Source organism: Neoarius graeffei, chromosome 1 (assembly GCF_027579695.1).
Source record: "Neoarius graeffei isolate fNeoGra1 chromosome 1, fNeoGra1.pri, whole genome shotgun sequence".
Taxonomy (NCBI): domain Eukaryota; kingdom Metazoa; phylum Chordata; class Actinopteri; order Siluriformes; family Ariidae; genus Neoarius; species Neoarius graeffei.
Genome location: NC_083569.1, coordinates 10,143,508 through 10,166,520, shown reverse-complemented (window position 1 = coordinate 10,166,520; position 23,013 = coordinate 10,143,508). Strand labels below are relative to the sequence as shown.

The 23,013-nt window shown below is 40.2% G+C and overlaps 1 protein-coding gene across 1 annotated transcript; it reads right to left on the bottom strand.

The window, feature by feature from the left end:
- Positions 1-1,713: 1,713 nt before the first annotated feature.
- Positions 1,714-7,089, bottom strand: ebi3 (Epstein-Barr virus induced 3). The gene is made up of 6 exons (XM_060917760.1): positions 7,005-7,089; positions 5,850-6,053; positions 3,930-4,047; positions 3,656-3,822; positions 2,997-3,154; positions 1,714-1,878 (listed from the first exon to the last, which is right to left on the bottom strand). The coding sequence occupies exons 1-6, from the start codon at positions 7,087-7,089 to the stop codon at positions 1,714-1,716; spliced, it is 897 nt and encodes a 298-aa protein (XP_060773743.1).
- Positions 7,090-23,013: the final 15,924 nt, after the last annotated feature.

Here is a 23,013-nt window from a genome sequence, read left to right as displayed (position 1 = left end):
TTAAAGTGATCTTCACTGAAAAGAACAGTGCTTTTCTTTCAAAAATAAGGAAATTTCAAAGTGACCCCAAACTTTTGAACGGTAGTGTACATATCTGGATGCTGGATCCACATACATATCCAGATTTGCATCAAAATCTAATCAATTGTTCTGTGGCCTGAGATCCACCTTTTCACCAAAGATAATCCAAATCCATTCAGTATTTTTTGAGTTATGTTGGGAAAAGTAAAAAAAAAAAAAAAAAAAAAAACCTGTATCCACATACATATCTGGATTCTGGCTCCACATACATATCCGGATTTGCATCAAATTCTAATCAATTATTCCATGGCCCAAGATCCACCTTTCCACCAAATATCATCCAAAACTGTTCAGTATTTTTTGAGTTATGTTGGGGGAAAAAAATTGTATCCACATATATATGTGGATGCTGGATCCACATACATATCCGGATTTGCATCAAAATCTAATGAATTGTTCCATCACCCAAGATCCACCTTTCCACCAAAGATCATCCAACTCCATTCAGTATTTTTTGAGTTATGTTGGGGAAAAGGGGTGGTACGGTGGTGTAGTGGTTAGCGCTGTCGCCTCACAGCAAGAAGGTCCGGGTTCGAGCCCCGTGGCCGGCGAGGGCCTTTCTGTGCGGAGTTTGCATGTTCTCCCCGTGTTCGCGTGGGTTTCCTCCGGGTGCTCCGGTTTCCCCCACAGTCCAAAGACATGCAGGTTAGGTTAACTGGTGACTCTAAATTGACCATAGGTGTGAATGTGAGTGTGAATGGTTGTCTGTGTCTATGTGTCAGCCCTGTGATGACCTGGTGACTTGTCCAGGGTGTACCCCACCTTTCGCCCGTAGTCAGCTGGGATGGGCTCCAGCTTGCCTGCGACCCTGTAGGACAGGATAAAGCGGCTAGAGATAATGAGATGAGAGATGTTGGGAAAAGTAAAAAAAAAACAAAAAACAGTATCCACATATATATCTGGATGCTGGATCCACATACATATCTGGATTTGCATCTAAATCAACTGTTCCTTGGCCCAAAGTCCACCTTTCCACCAAAGTTTATGCAAATCCGTTCAGTACTTTTTGAGTGACATTGGGAAAAGTTAAAAAAAAAATCTGTATCCACATACATATCTGGATGCTAGCTCCAAATACATATCCGGATTTGCATCGAAATCTAATCAGTTCTTCCTTGGCGCAAGATCCACCTTTCCACCAAATTTCATCCAAATCCGTTCAGTACTTTTTGAGTTATGTTGGGATCAGACCAATGAACAAACAAAAGAAGGCGACAAAGTTGCTGGATGTAAATAAATAATTAAAATAATATCCAGATAAACCTTTTTAGTTTTAATTAATATTAATTTGAAAAAAATCATGTTCTTTTTTTCTCACAGTTTCTTGAGTGAAAATTGAATTGCATACAATGGGTCATGCATACAACCATTTCTTTTGAAGGGTGCTTATAATTTTCAAGCTGAATGTATAGCTTGCAGTTTTATTTTATAACTCGACTAGCTAATGAACAAGTTTTGCAAAACCTTTTTTTCCCAATTTAACTTTATTTATTTTTAAATTTGCCAATCTGAAAAAACATCTTGGTGCTGTCGAGTTTTAAATTGTTTTTCAGGTTTGCATCCACAGACTGGGCGTGACCAGTTAATTCAAACTTCTGGTGTAAAAACACCTTTAGTTGATGTGTTCTGTCTCTAAGTGGGTTTGGGTAGGCTCCTGGGCAAAGTGATGTTCACAGCATCGCTCCAGTCGCTGCTCTGACCATAACCTAGGAAGTCCATAACAGATACACGGATATGATACATCCGTCCGGGCAGGACTCCACTCCGAACCAAGCTTTCCGACTCAACGGGACCCATCTGGAACAAAACACATCAGTGTTATCATGTTTATGAAAGTATACCTCTTCCAAATATGTGAGCAATGCTAGTTTATAGTAATGCTAGTCCATATTTACAAATGCACACAATTTCAGCAATAAAGACACCAAATTGTACTTTTCCTTGTTCCTGGAGTGACACCATCATTGGGAAAATTACAGTTTATTTCTGAGAGTGTATCTGTAATGGTAACTAGCCTTCAGTAGCATTTTTAGCATTAAGCTAAAAATGCTTAATACTAAAAATAGAGAAAAAAAAAACCCTACGCCTCATCCAAAAAAAAAAAAATGCTAACAGTGCTAATAAATAAAGACAGTCTGAAATCAAAACTGTCATTTGTTTACCTTGTTGGCTGATGTCTGGTCATTTTGCGCATAAATCATCAGCATCAGTCAATTAGCATGAAAAAAAAATGCTCTAAACATATCATCGACTCAAAACGCTGACAGGAATATTAGTATTATCTGAAAGGAGTCAAAATACTGTAGTATTATGGATATGGACTCATGAGCACGATAGCTATTATCTCATCTCATCTCATTATCTCTAGCCGCTTTATCCTGTTCTACAGGGTCGCAGGCAAGCTGGAGCCTATCCCAGCTGACTACGGGCGAAAGGCGGGGTACACCCTGGACAAGTCACCAGGTCATCACAGGGCTGACACATACGGTAGACACAGACAACCATTCACACTCACATTCACACCTACGGTCAATTTAGAGTCACCAGTTAACCTAACCTGCATGTCTTTGGACTGTGGGGGAAACCGGAGCACCCGGAGGAAACCCACACGGACACGGGGAGAACATGCAAACTCCGCACAGAAAGGCCCTCGCCGGTCACGAGGCCTGAACCCGGACCTTCTTGCTGTGAGGCGACAGCGCTAACCACTACACCACCGTGTCGCCCCGATAGCTATTATACTAAATGTTATTAACATTGTTAACATTTTGGATGAAGTGTACCGGTAATAGAAATGAGGAAGAAAGGAGATCATTATCATGAATGCTAGCAGTCCTAAAAGATAGTAAAAGCCCTAATACAACCCCACAAGGCTTTATTTTTGTGTGTGAAAATGCTCGAGAACTGGGACTCACAACGCTTGCTATATTATCATATCCCCACTGGAACTGCACTTTGTATTTCAGGGGGAAGATCACAGGGTCTGGCCATGTTGGTGGAGGAGCCCACTGCACATGGAGCTTCTTGCCTGGTAAAGCCGTCACCTTCACGTTGACAGGGGGGTCAGGTTTGACTGCGGACCAAGCACAAGAGTGACAATCGGCCACGTAAAAACATACCTAAAGCAGCAAATTTCTAAGCAGCTTCCACCTGTACACCAGATAATGTTTGTGAAGGTTCAGAGACCCTGTATGTCCTACTGTTCAAGCTCATCTGCCTGAAGGTTCAACATATTGTGTGTTCTGAAATGCTTTTCTGCTCACCACGGTTGTAAAGAGTGACTATATAAGTTACCATAGCTTTCTTGTTTTCCAGCTTGAACCAATCTGGCCACTCTTATCAACAAGGCACGACTGAACAGGTGTACAAGTGTTCCTAATAAAATGGTCAATGGTTGAAGTGTATATCAGAATATACTCGTCCTCCATTTGCACACCTGATAATAAAAACAGGTCATTTTTTCTTATCATTGTAAACTTTTTCAGAAAAAAAAAATATTTAAAAAATAATCCACTTATTAAAAATGCAGGGTGTTGTGAGATGAGGACCAGATTAAGACTAAGACGAATCTTACTAATGTCCTCAAAAATGACAGGCAGGACATGGCTTGCGCTCCCGAGAGCGTTGACAGCTGTGATGTTAACCAGGTACGACACTTTCAAGAAGATATCCCGTCCTTCGAGAACACATTGCCTGTCCCACTTGCTCTGTCTCTGGCAGGAATAGATATCTTCAAGATACCTGACCAAATTCACAAGCAAGTCCACAGTGTGAATACTGGTGAGAACTTTAAAGATAGGTGAATCGACCAACACTTTCTGAAGTACACAGTATGGAAAGTACCCTACCTGTAGGTTGAGATGTAATAGGTTGGCAGTATCGGGTCTTGCGGCAGAGTCCATGAGCACAAGGCTTTTAGGGGATAACTTGGCGACCAGCATTGGACGTCTGGTATGGATGGAGGATCTGCAGACACCATAGAGGGCTATTTAATAAACCCCAATCATTCAAGCACCAAATTCAAACAGGATTTGCTCTAATTATGAATGAAAGTATTGAAAAGATTCAATCAGTAGTAACCCTGCACCTCTTATTCTTGTTTGCAGTACTTTGCAAAAAATAAGTCATTTGCTCATGCGCAGTACCCCTGACCAGAATTGAACACTTACTAAAAATTAAAGACATGGAAAACACATTATGAGCCATTCCACCGAATCGGTGCCATTTCCATCCCGAGAAAATTCTCTGTATAAATGCACATAAAAATGTACTTTAAAATACATTTCCTTATTACGCAGAATGTCCTGCACATTGATCTGATTTCAAATTTAAGATATATAATTGTAAGGCTTAATAAAAACTACCTAAAACACTGAAAAATAGCATGTGTTACCTGTCCCCGCACTCTAACTTTATACTTAACTATGAAATATTATGATTAAAATCCTTCAGAAACAGTATTTCTTTTGCACTGTTGTGTGACTCCATATCCTATCCATGGTTTAAATATATTTTTTTCATTAGAAATCCACAATATCTTAGTTAAAATACACATTTTAGTCGTGTCCCTGGGTTTTCACTCAGTCCTGTTACCCCAACATATTACCCCATCTGACAAATTTGGAACATTCCATAAATCACATGCTCAACAGGAAGTTACATCAGTTGTGTCTTCTGAAGGCCATGGGAAGACCAAAAGTTAGTTCTCTCATTTACTTTTCTGTATATTTGATGATTTTTTTAAACTTTGACTGATAAGGTCAATGTCAACATACTGTCCTGTTACTTAAATTATTTCTTAGATGATATTTATTTTAAAAATGCAGATTTTTGGTAAATCACTAGAATGTGCTAAGTTTGGTCATGCTATTAGCGATGACGCCATGTGGCTTAATTCCATGTCTAATCCTAGGCTAAAAACTCAGTCCTGTTACTTTTAGTCCTGTTACTCATATAAAGAGTATGCAGCCATCTTTGACTTCCAGACCTTGTAAAAAAAAAATAAATAACGTAGCCTGAGGTTGACCAATACACATTTTGAATAGTTAAATATGTGTGTTATTATAATCAGTGTTGAAAAGATATAACAAATTAAGTTTAATTTGGGAGTGGTACAACAAGCAAATGGCACCCATTCGGTGGAATGTCCCTTATGCAATGTGTAATACACACTCATGTTAATCAACTTGATGTTTCATTGTCCTGTGACAATTCAACATTTTCCTGGGCACCATGTGATCCCAGTCTCTATTTTGCACTAAACAAGTAAGCTCTAGTCTAGCTTAGTCATGAGTAATGAATAATAATGTGTAATGAGTCTACCTTGTAAAAAAAAAAAAATCTGCTTTGTAGGTACAGTACATGCCCAAGGGCACTATTTTCATGCATATTTTTGTTGGGAACGAACCAATTTTTCTGCTATGTATGTGAATATAAATAGAAATATACAGCATGCGCCGAAGCTGACATGGCTGGGACGACAGAACGGAATATACCTGTATGTCCAAAGCCACAAATTGTACCACAGTGCTATTGAATTCTCAAATCTGATTGGTCAGAAGGTGTTGATTCGTTTTCTACAACGGCAGCTCTGACAGATGTTCCAGCTGCAATTGAAATGGTGCTTGCTCTACGTTATCGTTTCTATCGTAACGGCTAATTTACAGCACCGTGTATGGCGTAGGGAGTTTATTTAGCATTCACGGAAGGAGTCTCCAGTTCTAGGTTTCATAACAACCCCCACCCAATTCCAAAGTTACTCTACTCACAGCCTAGCTGCAACCGTACTGATTCAACGATTTCTCCATTTGAGTCGTGGCATGTGTAGAAGCCCTGATCGTCAATGCTGGAGTTGTGCAAGCGAAAAACAGGGCTTGAGACCAGGAACGATCCGTTTAACCTCCATTCTGATCCATCAGTCCTTCCGTCCACACAGGGCAACTCCACAGATGATCCCAGAGCCACGTAAAGATCTGACAGTGAAAATAAATCAAGACGCTGGATAAATAAGGTTCAATCTGATAAAGATATTGATTTTTCCCCCCTCACATCCTGAAGGGTTTTATTCCTCTTATACCATAGCAATTGGCCAATGATTATAATGAATGAAATGTTGTACTTTGGGGCATTTATGAGTACCTTTAATGTACATCAAATGTTATAATTTTGGGAATATTTTGGTATAAAACATTTACATTGATTCATTAAAAAAAAAGAAGAGAGAGAGACCAAGCCTGATCATTTCAAAAGCTTCAAATCTTTTTCAGGGAAGGCCTTCCTTCTTTCAGCAAGACAATGCCAAACTGCTTTCTGCACATATTAAAACTGTGTGGCTCTGTAGTAAAAGAGTTCAGGTGCTAAACTGGCCTACCTGCAGTCCAGACCTGTCTCCAGTTTAAAACATTCGGCGCATTATGAAGCGCAAAACATGACAAAGGAAACCCTGAACTGTTGAGCAACTGAAATTGTATATCAGGCAAGAATGGGACAACATTTCTCTTTCAAAACTACAGTAACTGGTCTTCTCAGTTCCCAAACGTTTACAGAGTGTTGATAAAAGTAGAGGTGATGCAACACAGTGGTAAACATGCCCCTGTCCCAACTTTTCTGAAACATGTTACTGACATCAAATCCAGAATGAGCATATATTTAAAATAAATAAATTAATTAATTAATAAATTAATTTAAAAAAAACACAATAACATTTCTCAGTTTCAACATTTGACATGTTGTCTTTGTACTATTTTCAATAAAATTTTTAGGTTTCCATGATTTACAAATCATCATATTCTGTTTTTTTTTTTTTAATTTACTTTTTACACAGTGTCCCAAATTTTATGGAATTGGGGTGGTAAAGAACACCTTGAAACCCTACAAAACGAAATAACAAGAAATAACTGGTGATCTTCTCCTTTTCTCCTTACCTTTTGGTTGAGACGTGTTTTGACTCGAGATTTGATGAAAGAAAGCAAAAAGGGAGAGGGCATATAAAGAATATTTCGGGCGCATTGTTAATTCAGGTGAAGATAAACGATTTCAAAGTCAACTTTCAGGGTCAGCAGAAGAGTTCATACAGTTCATACAGATCATGTGTGTGTGTGTGTGTGTGTGTGTGTGTGTGTGTGTGTGTGTGTGTGTTTTTGTTGTTTCTTTTTCTTGTTAATCATTAATTCATGACACACACTCAGACAGGCACTCAAAGAGTGAAAGCAATTTTGCAGAAATCAAAGCTGAAATAGATTATTGCTGGTGAAAATTAGATTCAAACTAAATTTCCCTTCTCCTTCAGCTCCATGATGGGATCCTTTGAAAGATAATCCTTCTTCGCACATGTTCCTCATTGGAATTGCAAATTTTCGCTTTCGATGTCAAGAACTTGTGATGCGTCTGCATGTCCAAACCTCGGTGCATAACGACCAAATGACATAACATAAAAACAACCACATTGCAATGCAAAGAAGAAGAAGGAAAAAAAAACCCAAAAAATGTCAGATTGTGGAGCAGAGATAATTCTTTAAAGGTGCAGTTTGGTGTGATAACAGATGTCAATGATACTATGAGCGCTCAAGTTTGAATTGCTTCGTAAATAATGGCATTGCTCACAAATGACGGTATAGACCCCCCTCACACACACACACACACACACACACACACACACACACACACACACACACGTATTCAAACTTTTATGGAAAGAGTATTTCAAGGAGAAGTCCTTTAATAATGATGGACTTATCGACTGTTTCCCATGAAGCTGATCCAGAATTTTTTCTCCAACATTGTATGTGCAATAGATTCCACAGTTCAGGACTTGCCGCTTTAGGAAAATAATCAACTAATGCAAAGCAGAGCTCTGGTTCCACTCCAAAGTTGATTATTTCCACCCTTTTTGGGGGGAAATTATGTCTTGAGGTGGTTTTTTTTTATTCCTCAATTAATTTTCTTCTGATTTCCTGTCTAACACAGAGCTAGGACTGGACACAAATTGACACAGCAGTAGCTACTCCAGGGTTTTTCCACAGACATGGGGACAAAATTAAAACTATTCCTATGGCAACAGCAGAAATAAGAATAGGCAGAACTGTATTCCCAGAGGACTGGAAATAAAAAGACAGGATTCTTGGGGGCATTTTAAATCAGTCCTGGGATACTTTTACATGTCTGATGGGTCATATTCCAAATCAGAAATGTTGTTGAACGTCTCACGTGTTAAATACATATCTATGCTGTTTATATATTAATTTATTTATTTTTATTTATTTATTTTTTAAATCAGGCCTACTGAGTGTATTTTATTTGTGCATGTGGATACTTTGTGTCATGCCTGTAATGGCCACAAGATGGCGGAATACACTTTGTGTTTGCACAGATCATGTGCTTGAACTCTGGGTGACCTGTAAAGTCCAATATTAGCTCCAAGTCAGCTATTACTCTTCTGTATTTGGAAATATAAATATACTAAAGCAAAACCAGCTGGATTCAGTGATACAGTTAAAAAAGTAACATCTGTACACCTGTATATTCATGCACAGTGCAAACATCATGCAGATACAGGTCAAAAGCTTCAGGTCATGGATATCGTAACTCAAAAAAAACACTCTTTACAGCTGTGTTGAGCAGAAAAGCATCTCAGCATGCACAAAACATCAGCCTTGAGGTGGATGAGCGACGACAGCAGAAGTTTCTCTCCTATCAGCCAAAAACAGGAGTCTAAAGATACAGGCTCACTGGAGATTGGCTCAGGATCATGGTTCACGGACAGTGAAAAATCACCAGGTTTTTTCCAGTCTTCACCTTTTCCAGTTTGACTGAGTCTGTACCCATGATAACCTAGAGGAACCTGAAGAAGAACATGTGTAGTCATGAAGTCCTTCAAGAGACTGGTGTTGTCACACCTGAAGGACATCACAGACCCCCTGCTGGACCCCCTGAAGTTTGCCTACCGGGCAAACAGGTCAGCGGATGATGCAATCAATATGGGACTGCACTACATCCTGCAACACCTTGACTCTGCAGGGACGTACGCCAGGATCCTGTTCGTAGACTTCAGTTCGGCGTTCAACACCATCGTTCCAGACATCCTCCACACCAAGCTCACTGTGCCCTCCTCCACCTGTTAGTGGATTATAAACTTCCTGACTGACAGGAAGCAGCAGGTGAGGCTGGGGAGCATCACATCCAGCACCCAGATTATCAGCACTGGTGCCCCCCAGGGGTGTGTGCTCTCCCCACTGCTATTCTCCCTTTACACCAACGACTGCACCTCAAGAGACCCATCTGTTAAACTCTTGAAATTTGCAGATGACACAACGGTCATCGGCCTCATCCGAGACGGTGACGAGTCTGCATACAGACGGGAGGTTGAACGGCTGGTCTGTTGGTGCGGTCAGAACAATCTGGAGCTGAACACGCTCAAAACTGTGGAGATGACAGTGGACTTTAGGAGGAGCCCCCCCACCCTGCCTCCCATCACCATCACCAACAACACTGTGACTGCTGTTGAAACCTTCAGGTTTCTGGGCTTCACAATCTCCCGGGACCTGAAGTAGGAGACCAACACAGTCACCATCATCAAAAAGGCCCAGCAGAGGTTGTACTTTCTGCGCCAGCTCAGGAAGCTCAACCTGTCTAAGGAGCTGCTGACAATTCTACTCTGCCATCATTCAGTCTGTTCTCTGCTCTTCTTCCATCACTGTTTGGTTTGGATCGGTCACCAAGCAGGACAAGAACAGACTGCAACGGACAATAAGGTCTGCAGAGAAAATTATTGGTGTCAGCCTGCCCTCCATCCAAGACCTGTACCTGTCCAGAGTCAGGAAACGGGCAGGTAACATCTCTGCAGACCCATCACACCCTGGTCACAAATTGTTTAAACTTCTCCCCTCTGGGAGACGCTACAGAATGCTGTACGCAAAAACAACCAGACACAAGAACAGTTTTTTCCCTCAGGCGGTTTCTGTGATGAACAGCTAAAACCGGACTCAAATATCAGTAACATCAACTGTGAAATATCTGCACACTCATACCGTCATTCTGTGCACACTGTATATTTATATTTACTAAGTCATCCTTACACTATGCACCATTTTGCACCAAAAGATTCTACATGTACAACCCCGATTCCAAAAAAGTTGGGACAAAGTACAAATTGTAAATAAAAACAGAATGCAATGATGTGGAAGTTTCAAAATTCCATATTTTATTCAGAATAGAACATAGATGACATATCAAATGTTTAAGCTGAGAAAATGTATCATTTAAAGAGAAAAATTAGGTGATTTTAAATTTCATGACAACAACAGATTTCAAAAAAGTTGGGACAAGGCCATGTTTACCACTGTGAGACATCCCCTTTTCTCTTTACAACAGTCTGTAAACGTCTGGGGACTGAGGAGACAAGTTGCTCAAGTTTAGGGATAGGAATGTTAACATTCTTGTCTAATGTAGGATTCTAGTTGCTCAACTGTTTTAGGTCTTTTTTGTCATATCTTCCATTTTATGATGCGCCAAATGTTTTCTATGGGTGAAAGATCTGGACTGCAGGCTGGCCAGTTCAGTACCCGGACCCTTCTTCTACGCAGCCATGATGCTGTAATTGATGCAGTATGTGGTTTGGCATTGTCATGTTGGAAAATGCAAGGTCTTCCCTGAAAGAGACGTCGTCTGGATGGGAGCATATGTTGCTCTAGAACCTGGATATACCTTTCAGCATTGATGGTGTCTTTCCAGATGTGTAAGCTGCCCATGTTACACACACTAATGCAACCCCATACCATCAGAGATGCAGGCTTCTGAACTGAGCGCTGATAACAACTTGGGTCGTCCTTCTCCTCTTTAGTCCGAATGACACGGCGTCCCTGATTTCCATAAAGAACTTCAAATTTTGATTCGTCTGACCACAGAACAGTTTTCCACTTTGCCACAGTCCATTTTAAATGAGCCTTGGCCCAGAGAAGACGTCTGCGCTTCTGGATCATGTTTAGATACGGCTTCTTCTTTGAACTATTGAGTTTTAGCTGGCAACGACGGATGGCACGGTGAATTGTGTTCACAGACAATGTTCTCTGGAAATATTCCTGAGCCCATTTTGTGATTTCCAATACAGAAGCATGCCTGTATGTGATGCAGTGCCGTCTAAGGGCCCGAAGATCACGGGCACCCAGTATGGTTTTCCGGCCTTGACCCTTACGCACAGAGATTCTTCCAGATTCTCTGAATCTTTTGATGATATTATGCACTGTAGATGATGATATGTTCAAACTCTTTGCAATTTTACACTGTCAAACTCCTTTCTGATATTGCTCCACTATTTGTCGGCGCAGAATTAGGGGGATTGGTGATCCTCTTCCCATCTTTACTTCTGAGAGCCGCTGCCACTCCAAGATGCTCTTTTTATACCCAGTCATGTTAATGACCTATTGCCAATTGACCTAATGAGTTGCAATTTGGTCCTCCAGCTGTTCCTTTTTTGCACCTTTAACTTTTCCAGCCTCTTATTGCCCCTGTCCCAAGTTGTCATGAAATTTCAAAATGTCTCACTTTCGACATTTGATATGTTGTCTATGTTCTATTGTGAATACAATATCAGTTTTTGAGATTTGTAAATTATTGCATTCTGTTTTTATTTACAATTTGTACTTTGTCCCAACTTTTTTGGAATCGGGGTTGTACATAGCTTTTTGTTGTTTTGCCCCACTGTGAAGTGAATTCTAACAATCTGGCAACCCAGACAATTAACTTCATAATGGAAGAGGAGTCACCATGGTGGGAAACCAGTTTAACAGGAGCATAAAAGACTATTTTCGACTCAAAATTGAAAAGAAAGAGTTGGTAAAGGTACTTTTTTTTGTTTTGAAATTATTTTTTTAAAAGAAAAATTGAATAGTACAGCTGTCTGGTTGAATATTTCTGACTGGAATATGACTCAGCAAAATGAGGCTGTTAGCATATTAGACTTGATAGCACCTGACTAGCTAGTTGCAGCTAGCAAAAAAAAAAAATAAATAAATAAATAAAAAAAAAAATAATTAAAAAAACCCATTAGGGCCAAGGTTTCTGCACAAATTTGCCTCAAATTTCTTTCTCTTGACAAAATCAGCAGGGTTCAGCCTGCTGTAAGGAACATTATAAGAAACAAATTTCACTTTATTTCAATGTGGCTCATTTCCAAATGACTTCTTGTTGGAGTTCTAGTGCACTAAGTAGGGTGCAAGTAGTTTTCCACATGGTGATTTGGAACGGTGATCTTCAGGTATGGTAAAAAAAGGTATGCAAGAAAACACTTGGAGTGTGTGCTGGAATTGGAAAATGATCAACGACACATCCTGGGTCCGGTTTCACTAAAGTAGTTTAGACTGGTCTATGGGTTAAGATTGGTCTTAAGTTTCTTTATAGACCAGTCTAATGCAAGTAAGACAGTTTCACAAAAGTTAAGACTAATTTTTTAAGTCTAATTTTAGGCTTAAAAAGTAAGACACCCTCCCCCCAGTCTAATATGGGTCTAAGGGCTCATCTCATCTCATCTCATTATCTGTAGCCGCTTTATCCTTCTACAGGGTCGCAGGCAAGCTGGAGCCTATCCCAGCTGACTATGGGCGAAAGGCGGGGTACACCCTGGACAAGTCGCCAGGTCATCACAGGGCTGACACATAGACACAGACAACCATTCACACTCACATTCACACCTACGGTCAATTTAGAGTCACCAGTTAACCTAACCTGCATGTCTTTGGACTGTGGGGGAAACCGGAGCACCCGGAGGAAACCCACGCGGACACGGGGAGAACATGCAAACTCCGCACAGAAAGGCCCTCGCCGGCCCCGGGGCTCGAACCCAGGACCTTCTTGCTGTGAGGCGACAGCGCTAACCACTACACCACCGTGCCGCCCCGGGTCTAAGGGCTATAAAATTTAATAAAAAAAAAAAAAACAGTCAAGCCATAAGTGCCATCAATGTCAATAACTACAAGAAAGCTTGAAATGTTAAGGCAGTGAAGTACATTGCAAGTATGTAATACACAAATTTAGGCTATTATAAGCTAACTATAAAGTATTCAATAAAGAAAAAACAGTGTAATGCCAGCTTATTCATTTTATTACTTATAAATATATATAAATAATATGAATATATCAATTCATTTATGCATATAATTACATCACCACTCATCACTTATCTCTCTCTCTCTCTCTCATACACTCACACACACACACATTACTACATCACTCCTCCATCTGCGCGAGTCTCTTCAATTTAAGTTGCAGTCTTTCCTTTTGGTAGGCTCTTCGTGTAGTGTCACATCCGCGCAGGTACTGGGTGATGACAACTCCGAGGGTGAAGGAGCCTCAGCTTCAACGTTGCTAAGGGAGTTGCTGCTGGGTCTGGCGAAGCCGGTTACTCCGCTCTCCTTTCCTCCTTTCACTCCCCAGAATAAGGGCGACTCGTCGCCATAAATGTTGATGACCATTTCAGTGGTTACTTTTAGTTTCTTCAAACCCCCTCCTCCAGTGGGGGTGTTTTTACGCACGGCAGCAACATCTCTTCTCGCAGATGGATTAACGCTATTCACAGATGACGTTATTTTTTCCCACACTTCATGTTTTTTCTTATTGCTACATTCTTCGCTGAATTTGCCTAATAAAACGTCTCTGTAGGAATTAAATTCCTCTAATATAGCCAAATTTTCCGAGTGGCTAAACGGCACTGAACGACCACTGTCCGCCATTTTTTTTGTTTTGAAAAGAGTCTTAAAATACCCACAGTCCTTTGCAGCATAGTACGACTTAAGATAGTCAGAGTCTTAACTGCTTTGTGCAACAGTATTTGTTAGACGTCTATGCTAAGCCCGACTATACCCGCTGTCTAAGTTAAAGTCATAGTCTAACTTAGTGAAACCGGCTGCTGAAGTTGATTCTTTTCCAAAAAAGGCACTTCTGTATGGAATCAGTTTTGTGCCAAAATGTTCATACAATACTTTTGAAATATCAAACAAAAACGACAAATCAAAATACAAAAAAAAAGTCAATTTTTTTAGACTGGCAAACGAATTATTCGTGTAATCGTGCAAAATATCAGTCTATTACTCTTCAGAAACCTTTTATTTTTGTTCCGCATCTTTCTCAGTTTTGTTTGACGTAATTTATTTTGGTTGTGATTCCAGCTTTCTTGTTTGCGCTCCCTGACTTTTTGCTTGCAGTTTTGGCACAAACTTCACGTGTGGGTGGGCTGTCCAGGAAATATGCATTCCCATTGGCTAACTTGTGTTTGACTGACAGCTACGCTCAGCGATTCCCCCGGAGGCTGTTGCGGCCATTTCCTGCTCGGATTCTGGCGGACTGTTTGACGAGTGACCGATCCATTGACGGTAAACAAGGATCGAGTGGACTTCAGTGGCGACTATGATAACACAGACAACACATTTGTCCCGTACTTACACTTTGTTGAATTAATTCAATATCACAGTCGCCACTGAAGTCCACTCGATCCTTGTTTACCGTCAATGGATCGGTCACTCGTCAAACAGTCCGCCAGAATCCGAGTAGGAAACGGCTAAGCCTAATTCTGCGCCGACAAATAATCTGGAAGAATCTCTGTGCGTAAGGGTCAAGGCCGGAAAACCATACCTGGTGCCCGTGATCTTCGGGCCCTTAGACGGCACTGCATCACATACAGGCATGCTTCTGTATTGGAAATCACAAAATGGGCTCAGGAATATTTCCAGAGAACATTATCTGTGAACACAATTCACCGTGCCATCCGCCGTTGCCAGCTAAAACTCTATAGTTCAAAGAAGAAGCCGTATCTAAACATGATCCAGAAGCGCAGACGTCTTCTCTGGGCCAAGGCTCATTTAAAATGGACTGTGGCAAAGTGGAAAACTGTTCTGTGGTCAGACGAATCAAAATTTGAAGTTCTTTATGGAAATCAGGGATGCCGTGTCATTCGGACTAAAGAGGAGAAGGACGACCCAAGTTGTTATCAGCGCTCAGTTCAGAAGCCTGTATCTCTGATGGTATGGGGTTGCATTAGTGCGTGAGGCATGGGCAGCTTACACATCTGGAAAGACACCATCAATGCTGAAAGGTATATCCAGGTTCTAGAGCAACATATGCTCCCATCCAGACGACGTCTCTTTCAGGGAAGACCTTGCATTTTCCAACATGACAATGCCAAACCACATACTGCATCAATTACAGCATCAAAGCTGCGTAGAAGAAGGGTCCGGGTACTGAACTGGCCAGCCTGCAGTCCACATCTTTCACCCATAGAAAACATTTGGCGCATCATAAAACGGAAAATACGACAAGAAAGACCTAAGATAGTTAGGGGGCGCAAATGAGAAAGCTGGAATCACAACCAAAATAAATTACGTCAAACAAAACTGAGAAAGACGCGGAACAAAAATAAAAGGTTTCTGAAGAGTAATAGACTGATATTTTGCACGATTACACGAATAATTTGTTTGCCAGTCTAAAAAAATTGACTTTTTTTGTATTTTAATTTGTCGTTTTTGTTTGATATTTCAAAAGTATTGTATGAACATTTTGGCACAAAATGGATTCCATACTTGTGGAAGTTAAAGCAGTTTGAATTGATTAATTAACAATCACAGCATACTTTTTAAAAAAATATATCTTTATAGAGCGGCGGCTACAATTATCGACAGCCCATAATTATCGACACCTTTTCAGATTTTCCAATAAAAAACAATTTTACAAAGCTGAGTTTCAGTTCCAACAGTTATTATGATTGGTTAATTAATCAACCGGAAGACCCGCCTTGCCCTTTGATCTTGTCGTCTGATGACAACTCGTTACCTGAGATGGAATTTTTTTTCGCACGATCAGCAATTTTTTGGAAAACCCAGACGTTATCATTGCAGGTAAGCATGGTGGAAATATCATGGACATATATTTTTCACCGATATTTCATGATCTCCTTGTCGAAACCTACTTTGTTTCTTAGTCTTTCATTTGACAGACGCCATTTTGTATCTAAACGCGCGTTTGAGAACTTAGTCACGTGAGGTGTCGATAATAGTGATCACATTCACCGGTGTCCACCATTATCGACACCCTGTGGAATTAAGTGACACTTACAACTGTTATGGATCGATCTTTGTGTAACATTGTTGAAGTAGATGAAGTACTTTAAAAAAAAAAAAGTGCTGTTATTTATAATCATTTTTTTTTTATTACAGAATGGAATGTTTATAGAGTATTTGAAATCCGATTGCAATAAATAAAATTAGACCAGAATTAAATTCCTAGCATATAAAAAATTACATGCTTGAAATATTCAGATTTTTCTATGCCATTCAGAATTTTTTTTTTCAGTTTGTTGTAAATATCGACCATATATTACAATATCAGTAGACATTTTATGTTTTTACAGTGGTGCTTGAAAGTTTGTGAACCCTTTAGAATTTTCTATATTTCTGCATAAATATGACCTCAAACATCATCAGATTTTCACACAAGTCCTAAAAGTAGATGAAGAGAACCCAGTTAAACAAATGAGACAAAAATATTATACTTGGTCATTTATTTATTGAGGAAAATGATCCAATATTACATATCTGTGAGTGGCAAAAGTATGTGAACCTTTGCGTTCAGTATCTGGTGTGACCCCCTTGTGCAGCAATAACTGCAACTCAACGTTTGCGGTAACTGTTGATCAGTCCTGCACACCGGCTTGGAGGAATTTTAGCCCATTCCTCCGTACAGAACAGCTTCAACTCTGGGATGTTGGTGGGTTTTCTCACATGAACTGCTCGCTTCAGGTCCTTCCACAACATTTCGATTGGATTAAGGTCAGGATTTGACTTGGCCATTCCAAAACATTAACTTTATTCTTCTTTAACCATTCTTTGGTAGAACGACTTGTGTGCTTAGGGTCGTTGTCTTGCTGCATGACCCACCTTCTCTTGAAATTTAGTTCATGGACAGATGTCCTGACATTTTCCTTTAGAATTCGCTGGTATAATTCAGAATTCATTGTTCCATCAATGATGGCAAGCCGTCCTGGCCCAGATGCGGCAAAACAGGCCCAAATCATGATACTACCACCACCATGTTTCACAGATGGGATAAGGTTTTTATGCTGGAATGCAGTGTTTTCCTTTCTCGAAACATAACGCTTCTCATTTAAACCAAAAAGTTCTATTTTGGTCTCATCCGTCCACAAAACATTTTTCCAATAGCCTTCTGGTTTGTCCACGTGATCTTTAGCAAACTGCAGATGAACAGCAATGTTCTTTTTGGAGAGCAGTGGCTTTCTCCTTGCAACCCTGCCAGGCACACCATTGTTGTTCAGTGTTCTCCTGATGGTGGACTCATGAACATTAACATCAGCCAATGTGAGTGAGGCCTTCAGTTGCTTAGAAGTTACCCAGGGGTCCTTTGTGACCTTGCCGACTATTACACGCCTTGCTCTTGGAGTGATCTTCGTTGGTCGGCCACTCCTGAGGAGGGTAACAATGGTCTTGAATTTCCTCCATTTGTACACAATCTGTCTGACTGTGGATTGGTGGAGTCCAAACTCTTTAGAGATGGTTTTGTAACCTTTTCCAGTCTGATGAGCATCAACAACGCTTTTTCTGAGGTCCTCAGAAATCTCCTTTGTTCGTGCCATGATACACTTCCACAAACATGTGTTGTGAAGATCAGGCTTTGATAGATCCCTGTTCTTTAAATAAAACAGGGTGCCCTCTCACACCTGATTGTCATCCCATTGATTGAAACACCTGACTCTAATTTCACCTTCAAATTAACTGCTAATCCTAGAGGTTCACATACTTTTGCCACTCACAGATATGTAATATTGGATCATTTTCCTCAATAAATAAATGACCAAGTATAATATTTTTGTCTCATTTGTTTAACTGGGTTCTCTTTATCTACTTTTAGGACTTGTGTGAAAATCTGATGATGTTTTAAGCCATATTTATGCAGAAATATAAAAAATTCTAAAGGTTTCACAAACTTTCAAGCACCACTGTATCGTCTAAACTTGATATTTGATGGTCGGGATAAGGAAAAATCTTGAAGAAATTGGATCTTTTTGCACACAAAGGTAGAGTTGCTGAAATTTCAACAGAAGAAAATTGCTGAAATATAAATAGTGACCTAGACCTAGTGAGAAATGTTGAATACTCATGATATATTCATGCATATTTTCATGATCGTGAGTATTTTCAAATTTCTTTTCCTTGTTGAATTTTTTTTCTTTGTTGAAACATTCTTCAACTTAATTTTTTTTAAAATAAACAAAAAACAAAAACTAATTACCAGAAGTTCAGTGGAGTCACAGACTTTTGGATGCTGCTGTATGTGTATATAAACCATAACATCATAATTTGGTCCTGTAAATTGAAAGAGTACAGTCGTATATATTTGTTTTTGAATATCTCATCATCTCTAGCCGCTTTATCCTGTTCTACAGGGTCGCAGGCAAGCTGGAGCCTATCCCAGCTGACTACGGGCGAAAGGCGGGGTACACCCTGGACAAGTCGCCAGGTCATCACAGGGCTGACACATAGACATATATATTTATGTTTAAATAAAACAGGGTGCCCACTCACACCTGATTGTCATCCTATTGATTGAAAACACCTGACTCTGATTTCACCTTCAAATGCCATGATACACTTCCACAAACATGTGTTGTGAAGATCAGACTTTGATAGATCCATGTTCTTTAAATAAAACAGGGTGCCCACTCACACCTGACTCTAATGTCACCTTCAAATTAACTGCTAATCCTAGAGGTTCACATACTTTTGCCACTCACAGATATGTAATATTGGATCATTTTCCTCAATAAATAAATGACCAAGTATAATATTTTTGTCTCATTTGTTTAACTTGGTTCTCTTTATCTACTTGTCACTTGTCATTGCAACAAATTGGAGCATTGTTTGAATTATTGATAAACTACAAAATTGAAAATTAATACAAACAATGACGAATGATTAACAAAATGTGATCTATGAAAATACTTAGAAAGTGGAACAAAGATTTTCTGACACAGGTTCAACGTTATCAGTTGATTTGTTTGCAAATATTAGAATTACTTCCTCATTTCCTTAAGCACTGACATCAGTATATTTATATAAAATATTTTGGACTAAATACAAGTTTATATAAAACAAATTTTCAATAAAAACTATGTTTTGTTAACTTAATACCACATACCGATGACTTTAAAAAAAAATAATCATCTGGATGTTGATAATTGTGGACCGGTGTCGATAACCGTTGACAAAGGTGTCGATAATTGTGGAACGGTGTCACATGATCTGATACGCTAAGTAATCGGGAATCAACTCATTTTTTTTCCCAGTAGAAGTTTGAGTAACTATTCATGCACAATTTACGTATTGGAAGTCTCTTCTACTTTTGCAATGGCCAAAAGATCATTAAGGTGTTGATAATTGTAGCCGCCGCTCTAGTTACACTCAGTAAGACAAGAAAGACAAAAAAACCCACTGTCAAGTTACTGAGAAACCTGTCTTGAAGACTTTCCCTTCTCAGCAAATGTACTGACCATTACTTAAACTGGAGACTCCTTCCATAAATGAACAGAACGCTTTGCCATATCAGTAATTAAATATTTCCTTTGCTGTGATTGGTTCTTGGATTGTATTACTGCATCAGTAGGGGAGAGTGGGGTAAATTGAGCCATTTCTTACTAATGCTGTCTTCTCAGCAAGGAAAAATGTTATAGCACAAAAACAAAACCACCCACATATAGTCCAGGATGTGTGCTGTAAATAGAAATGACAAGTATGTATCTATGACAAACGATAATGAAAAAATGACTTATCAAAAAAAAGTGGTGTGATGGCTCAACTTCCCCCACCTTAAGGGTAAGTTGAGCCATCTAAGTGGGTAAATTGAGCCACCTGGGGGTAAAGTGACCAATGCAGCTTTTCTTGTGTAAAACTCGAGCTTTACTTAAAATAATAAATAAATAGATAATGCAAGGGTATTGTTCTAAATATTTTAATACAGTGCAGACACAAAATAACAGTGTATGCAAAACCTTTTCTAACTTCTTTAACTTTTTTAAATTCTTTAACTTGACCTAACATTCTTTATTGAACAAGGCTTTGTTTTTCTTACTCAACAACTAATTATTCCACATTCCAACCTTCAACGCTACAAGGAAATATGAAGTGCTGTTGCCTCCGTGCAGTTCCTCCTGCCTTTTGAGGTTGAGGTAACTTCTTCAGCACATCACTTTGTGGAAAAAGTGCCACATCATTTTCCTTGAAAGCAAAAGTGGGTTTCTCATTGGCAGTGCTTCCCCAGATTCTTCTCAGAAACCTTGCAGTCACTCCATCATTCTCTAGTTTTTCCACCATGCCAATGTAATTGTAGCTTCTGCTTTTGGCTTCAAACTTAACAATAACAAAGTCGCCAACTAACAGATCTCTGGTGCTTGGTTCGCTTGTCTCATCCTCAGAGCTCTCATAATCGGACATGTCATCAAATGGGATGGGAACATCACTTTCCTCAGAGCCGCTGCTCACCATGATTTTCTTTTTTGTTTGTTTCTTCTTGAGCTTTTTGCTTCTGCCCTGCAGTTTATTTTTTCTTTCTTCATAAGCCCTTTCGATTGCCTGCTTCTCAGGTGTGTCGGTGAGGACTCTTGTCTTTACGCGCTTTCGCTTTGTCTTTGCCCTGGGATGTGGATTTCTGGGTAAGGGCAGGATTTCGTCTGGAGACACATGCGCAGGGTGACTTGGACTCATATCTGTATCATCTGGTGATGCACATGCTGGGGTAGAGGTTGATGGAGCCAGGTCTGCAGACATGGAGGTTGAGGCAGTGGGTGTATCATCTGCTGTAGGGTTTGGCCTGTCTGACACCATTGAGGGCTCAAACTCTGCATCAGGAAAGATGTCTCTGTTATATGCTCTTATGGACCCTCCAGACTTGACCTCAGCAGCAGCTCGCTCCATCTCTTCAAGAGGTGTTGAGGCCCAGTTTGTCTTCCTTTTGTATGTTCTTGGCATGATGGCTATAATGTTTACAATATAAAGGTCATTTAAAGTCATAGAAATTGTACAAATGCCATTTTCAGACTTTTTAGGATTAAAATAACTAGTGGCTCAAGGTGGGGTAAGTTGAACCAGTGGCTCAATTTGACCCAAGGCAACTGGCTCACTTTACCCCACAGTCACCATTTTGGAAAAAACATCCTGTTCTGGCTAATCAGGCTAATCTTTAGCTAAATTATCACCATGATTTGATACACTAGCTAACCATCAACATGTATGATATATGTTTTTAGAGCTTGATAAATTTGCTTTTAGCAAAATACCCTTTATATCTGATGTGTAAAAAATTTACTTTGACAAACAAAAAATGTATTTTTGTGAAAAAAACATACTTACCACGCAAGCATGGACATCTCTCCTTCACATGGAACAGCAAATGAATGGTGATTGTAGAATTTCTGATCACATGACTCTAAAGGTGTACCAGTGCCTTAATACAGGGGGTGGGTCAACTTACCCACTGGCTCAATTTACCCCCCTCTCCCCTACATGAACACTTGACTATTTATAAATATGCAATAGATAGATAGATATGAGCATAGCACCATCCTACATATTTTGGTGTTTCATCATCTATCCAAAGAGTGCAGGAGTGTCGTCTGTGGCCATGTTTATATTACGTAGCTACACCAATCAGCTATAACTTTAAAACCACTGAGAGGTGAAGTGAAAAACATTGAATATCTCATTACAGTGGCACCTGTCAAAGGGTGGGATACATAAGAGAACAGTCAGTTCTTGAAGTTGATGTGTTGGAAGCAGGAAAAATGGGCAAACTGCTTTAAAAAAAGGTAATGCTGACACCTTTCTGTTTTCATCTCATCTCATTATCTCTAGCCGCTTTATCCTTCTACAGGGTCGCAGGCAAGCTGGAGCCTATCCCAGCTGACTACGGGCGAAAGGCGGGGTACACCCTGGACAAGTCGCCAGGTCATCACAGGGCTGACACACAGACAACCATTCACACTCACATTCGCACCTACGGTCAATTTAGAGTCACCAGTTAACCTAACCTGCATGTCTTTGGACTGTGGGGGAAACCGGAGCACCCGGAGGAAACCCACGTGGACACGGGGAGAACATGCAAACTCCACACAGAAAGGCCCTCACCGGCCACGGGGCTCGAACCCGGACCTTCTTGCTGTGAGGCGACAGCACTAACCACTACACCACCGTGCCGTCCCCCTTTCTGTTTTAGCCAGCTTTAACTTTGTACTATAGTAGCTCTTCTGTTCTTCTGGATTGGACCATCTGGGCTAGCCTTCGTGCCCCATGCGAATCAATGAGCCTTTGACACCCATGACCCTGTCGCCGGTTCACCGGTTGTCCTTTGGATCCTTGGACCACTTGTTTTTGTCGGTACTAACCACTGCATACCGGGAACACCCTACAAGTTGTGCCATTTTGGAGATGCTCAGTCAGACCCAGTCATCTAGCCATCACAATCTGGCCCTTGTCCAAGTTGCTCACTTACGTTTGCCCATTTTTCCTGCTTCCAACACATCAGCTTCAAGAACTGACTGTTCTCTTTCTTGCTGCCTAATATATCCCACCCCTTGACAGGTGCCATTGTAATGAGATAATCAATGTTATTCACTCCTTCACCTGTCAGTGGTTTTAATGTGATGGCTGATTATCGTAAGTGGAATACGGGGGAGAACTTGTTGGACGTGGATCTATAGCTCAAGGTTTGGATGTGTCTTGTTCTTTTTTGACAGCAACATCCAACCAATGACTTCAGCATCATTCCATCATGGAACAAAGAGTTTGCATGCCTGATTGGTCTAGAAGAGGTGGTCCAGTTTTGCTTGGAGAGGCTGGACAAGATTGAATACACTGTGCCTAACAAACATAAAAGCAGGGGTATGAA

Excerpts from the sequence above, each read along its gene's own strand:
- ebi3 (XM_060917760.1), bottom strand. The coding sequence starts at position 7,089 with ATGCGCCCGAAATATTCTTTATATGCCCTCTCCCTTTTTGCTTTCTTT. Across the intron at positions 6,054-7,004 it reads AAACACGTCTCAACCAAAAG|ATCTTTACGTGGCTCTGGGA; the intron begins GTAAGGAGAAAA and ends TTTCACTGTCAG. Across the intron at positions 4,048-5,849 it reads AGTACGGTTGCAGCTAGGCT|ATCCTCCATCCATACCAGAC; the intron begins GTGAGTAGAGTA and ends TGGTGTCTGCAG.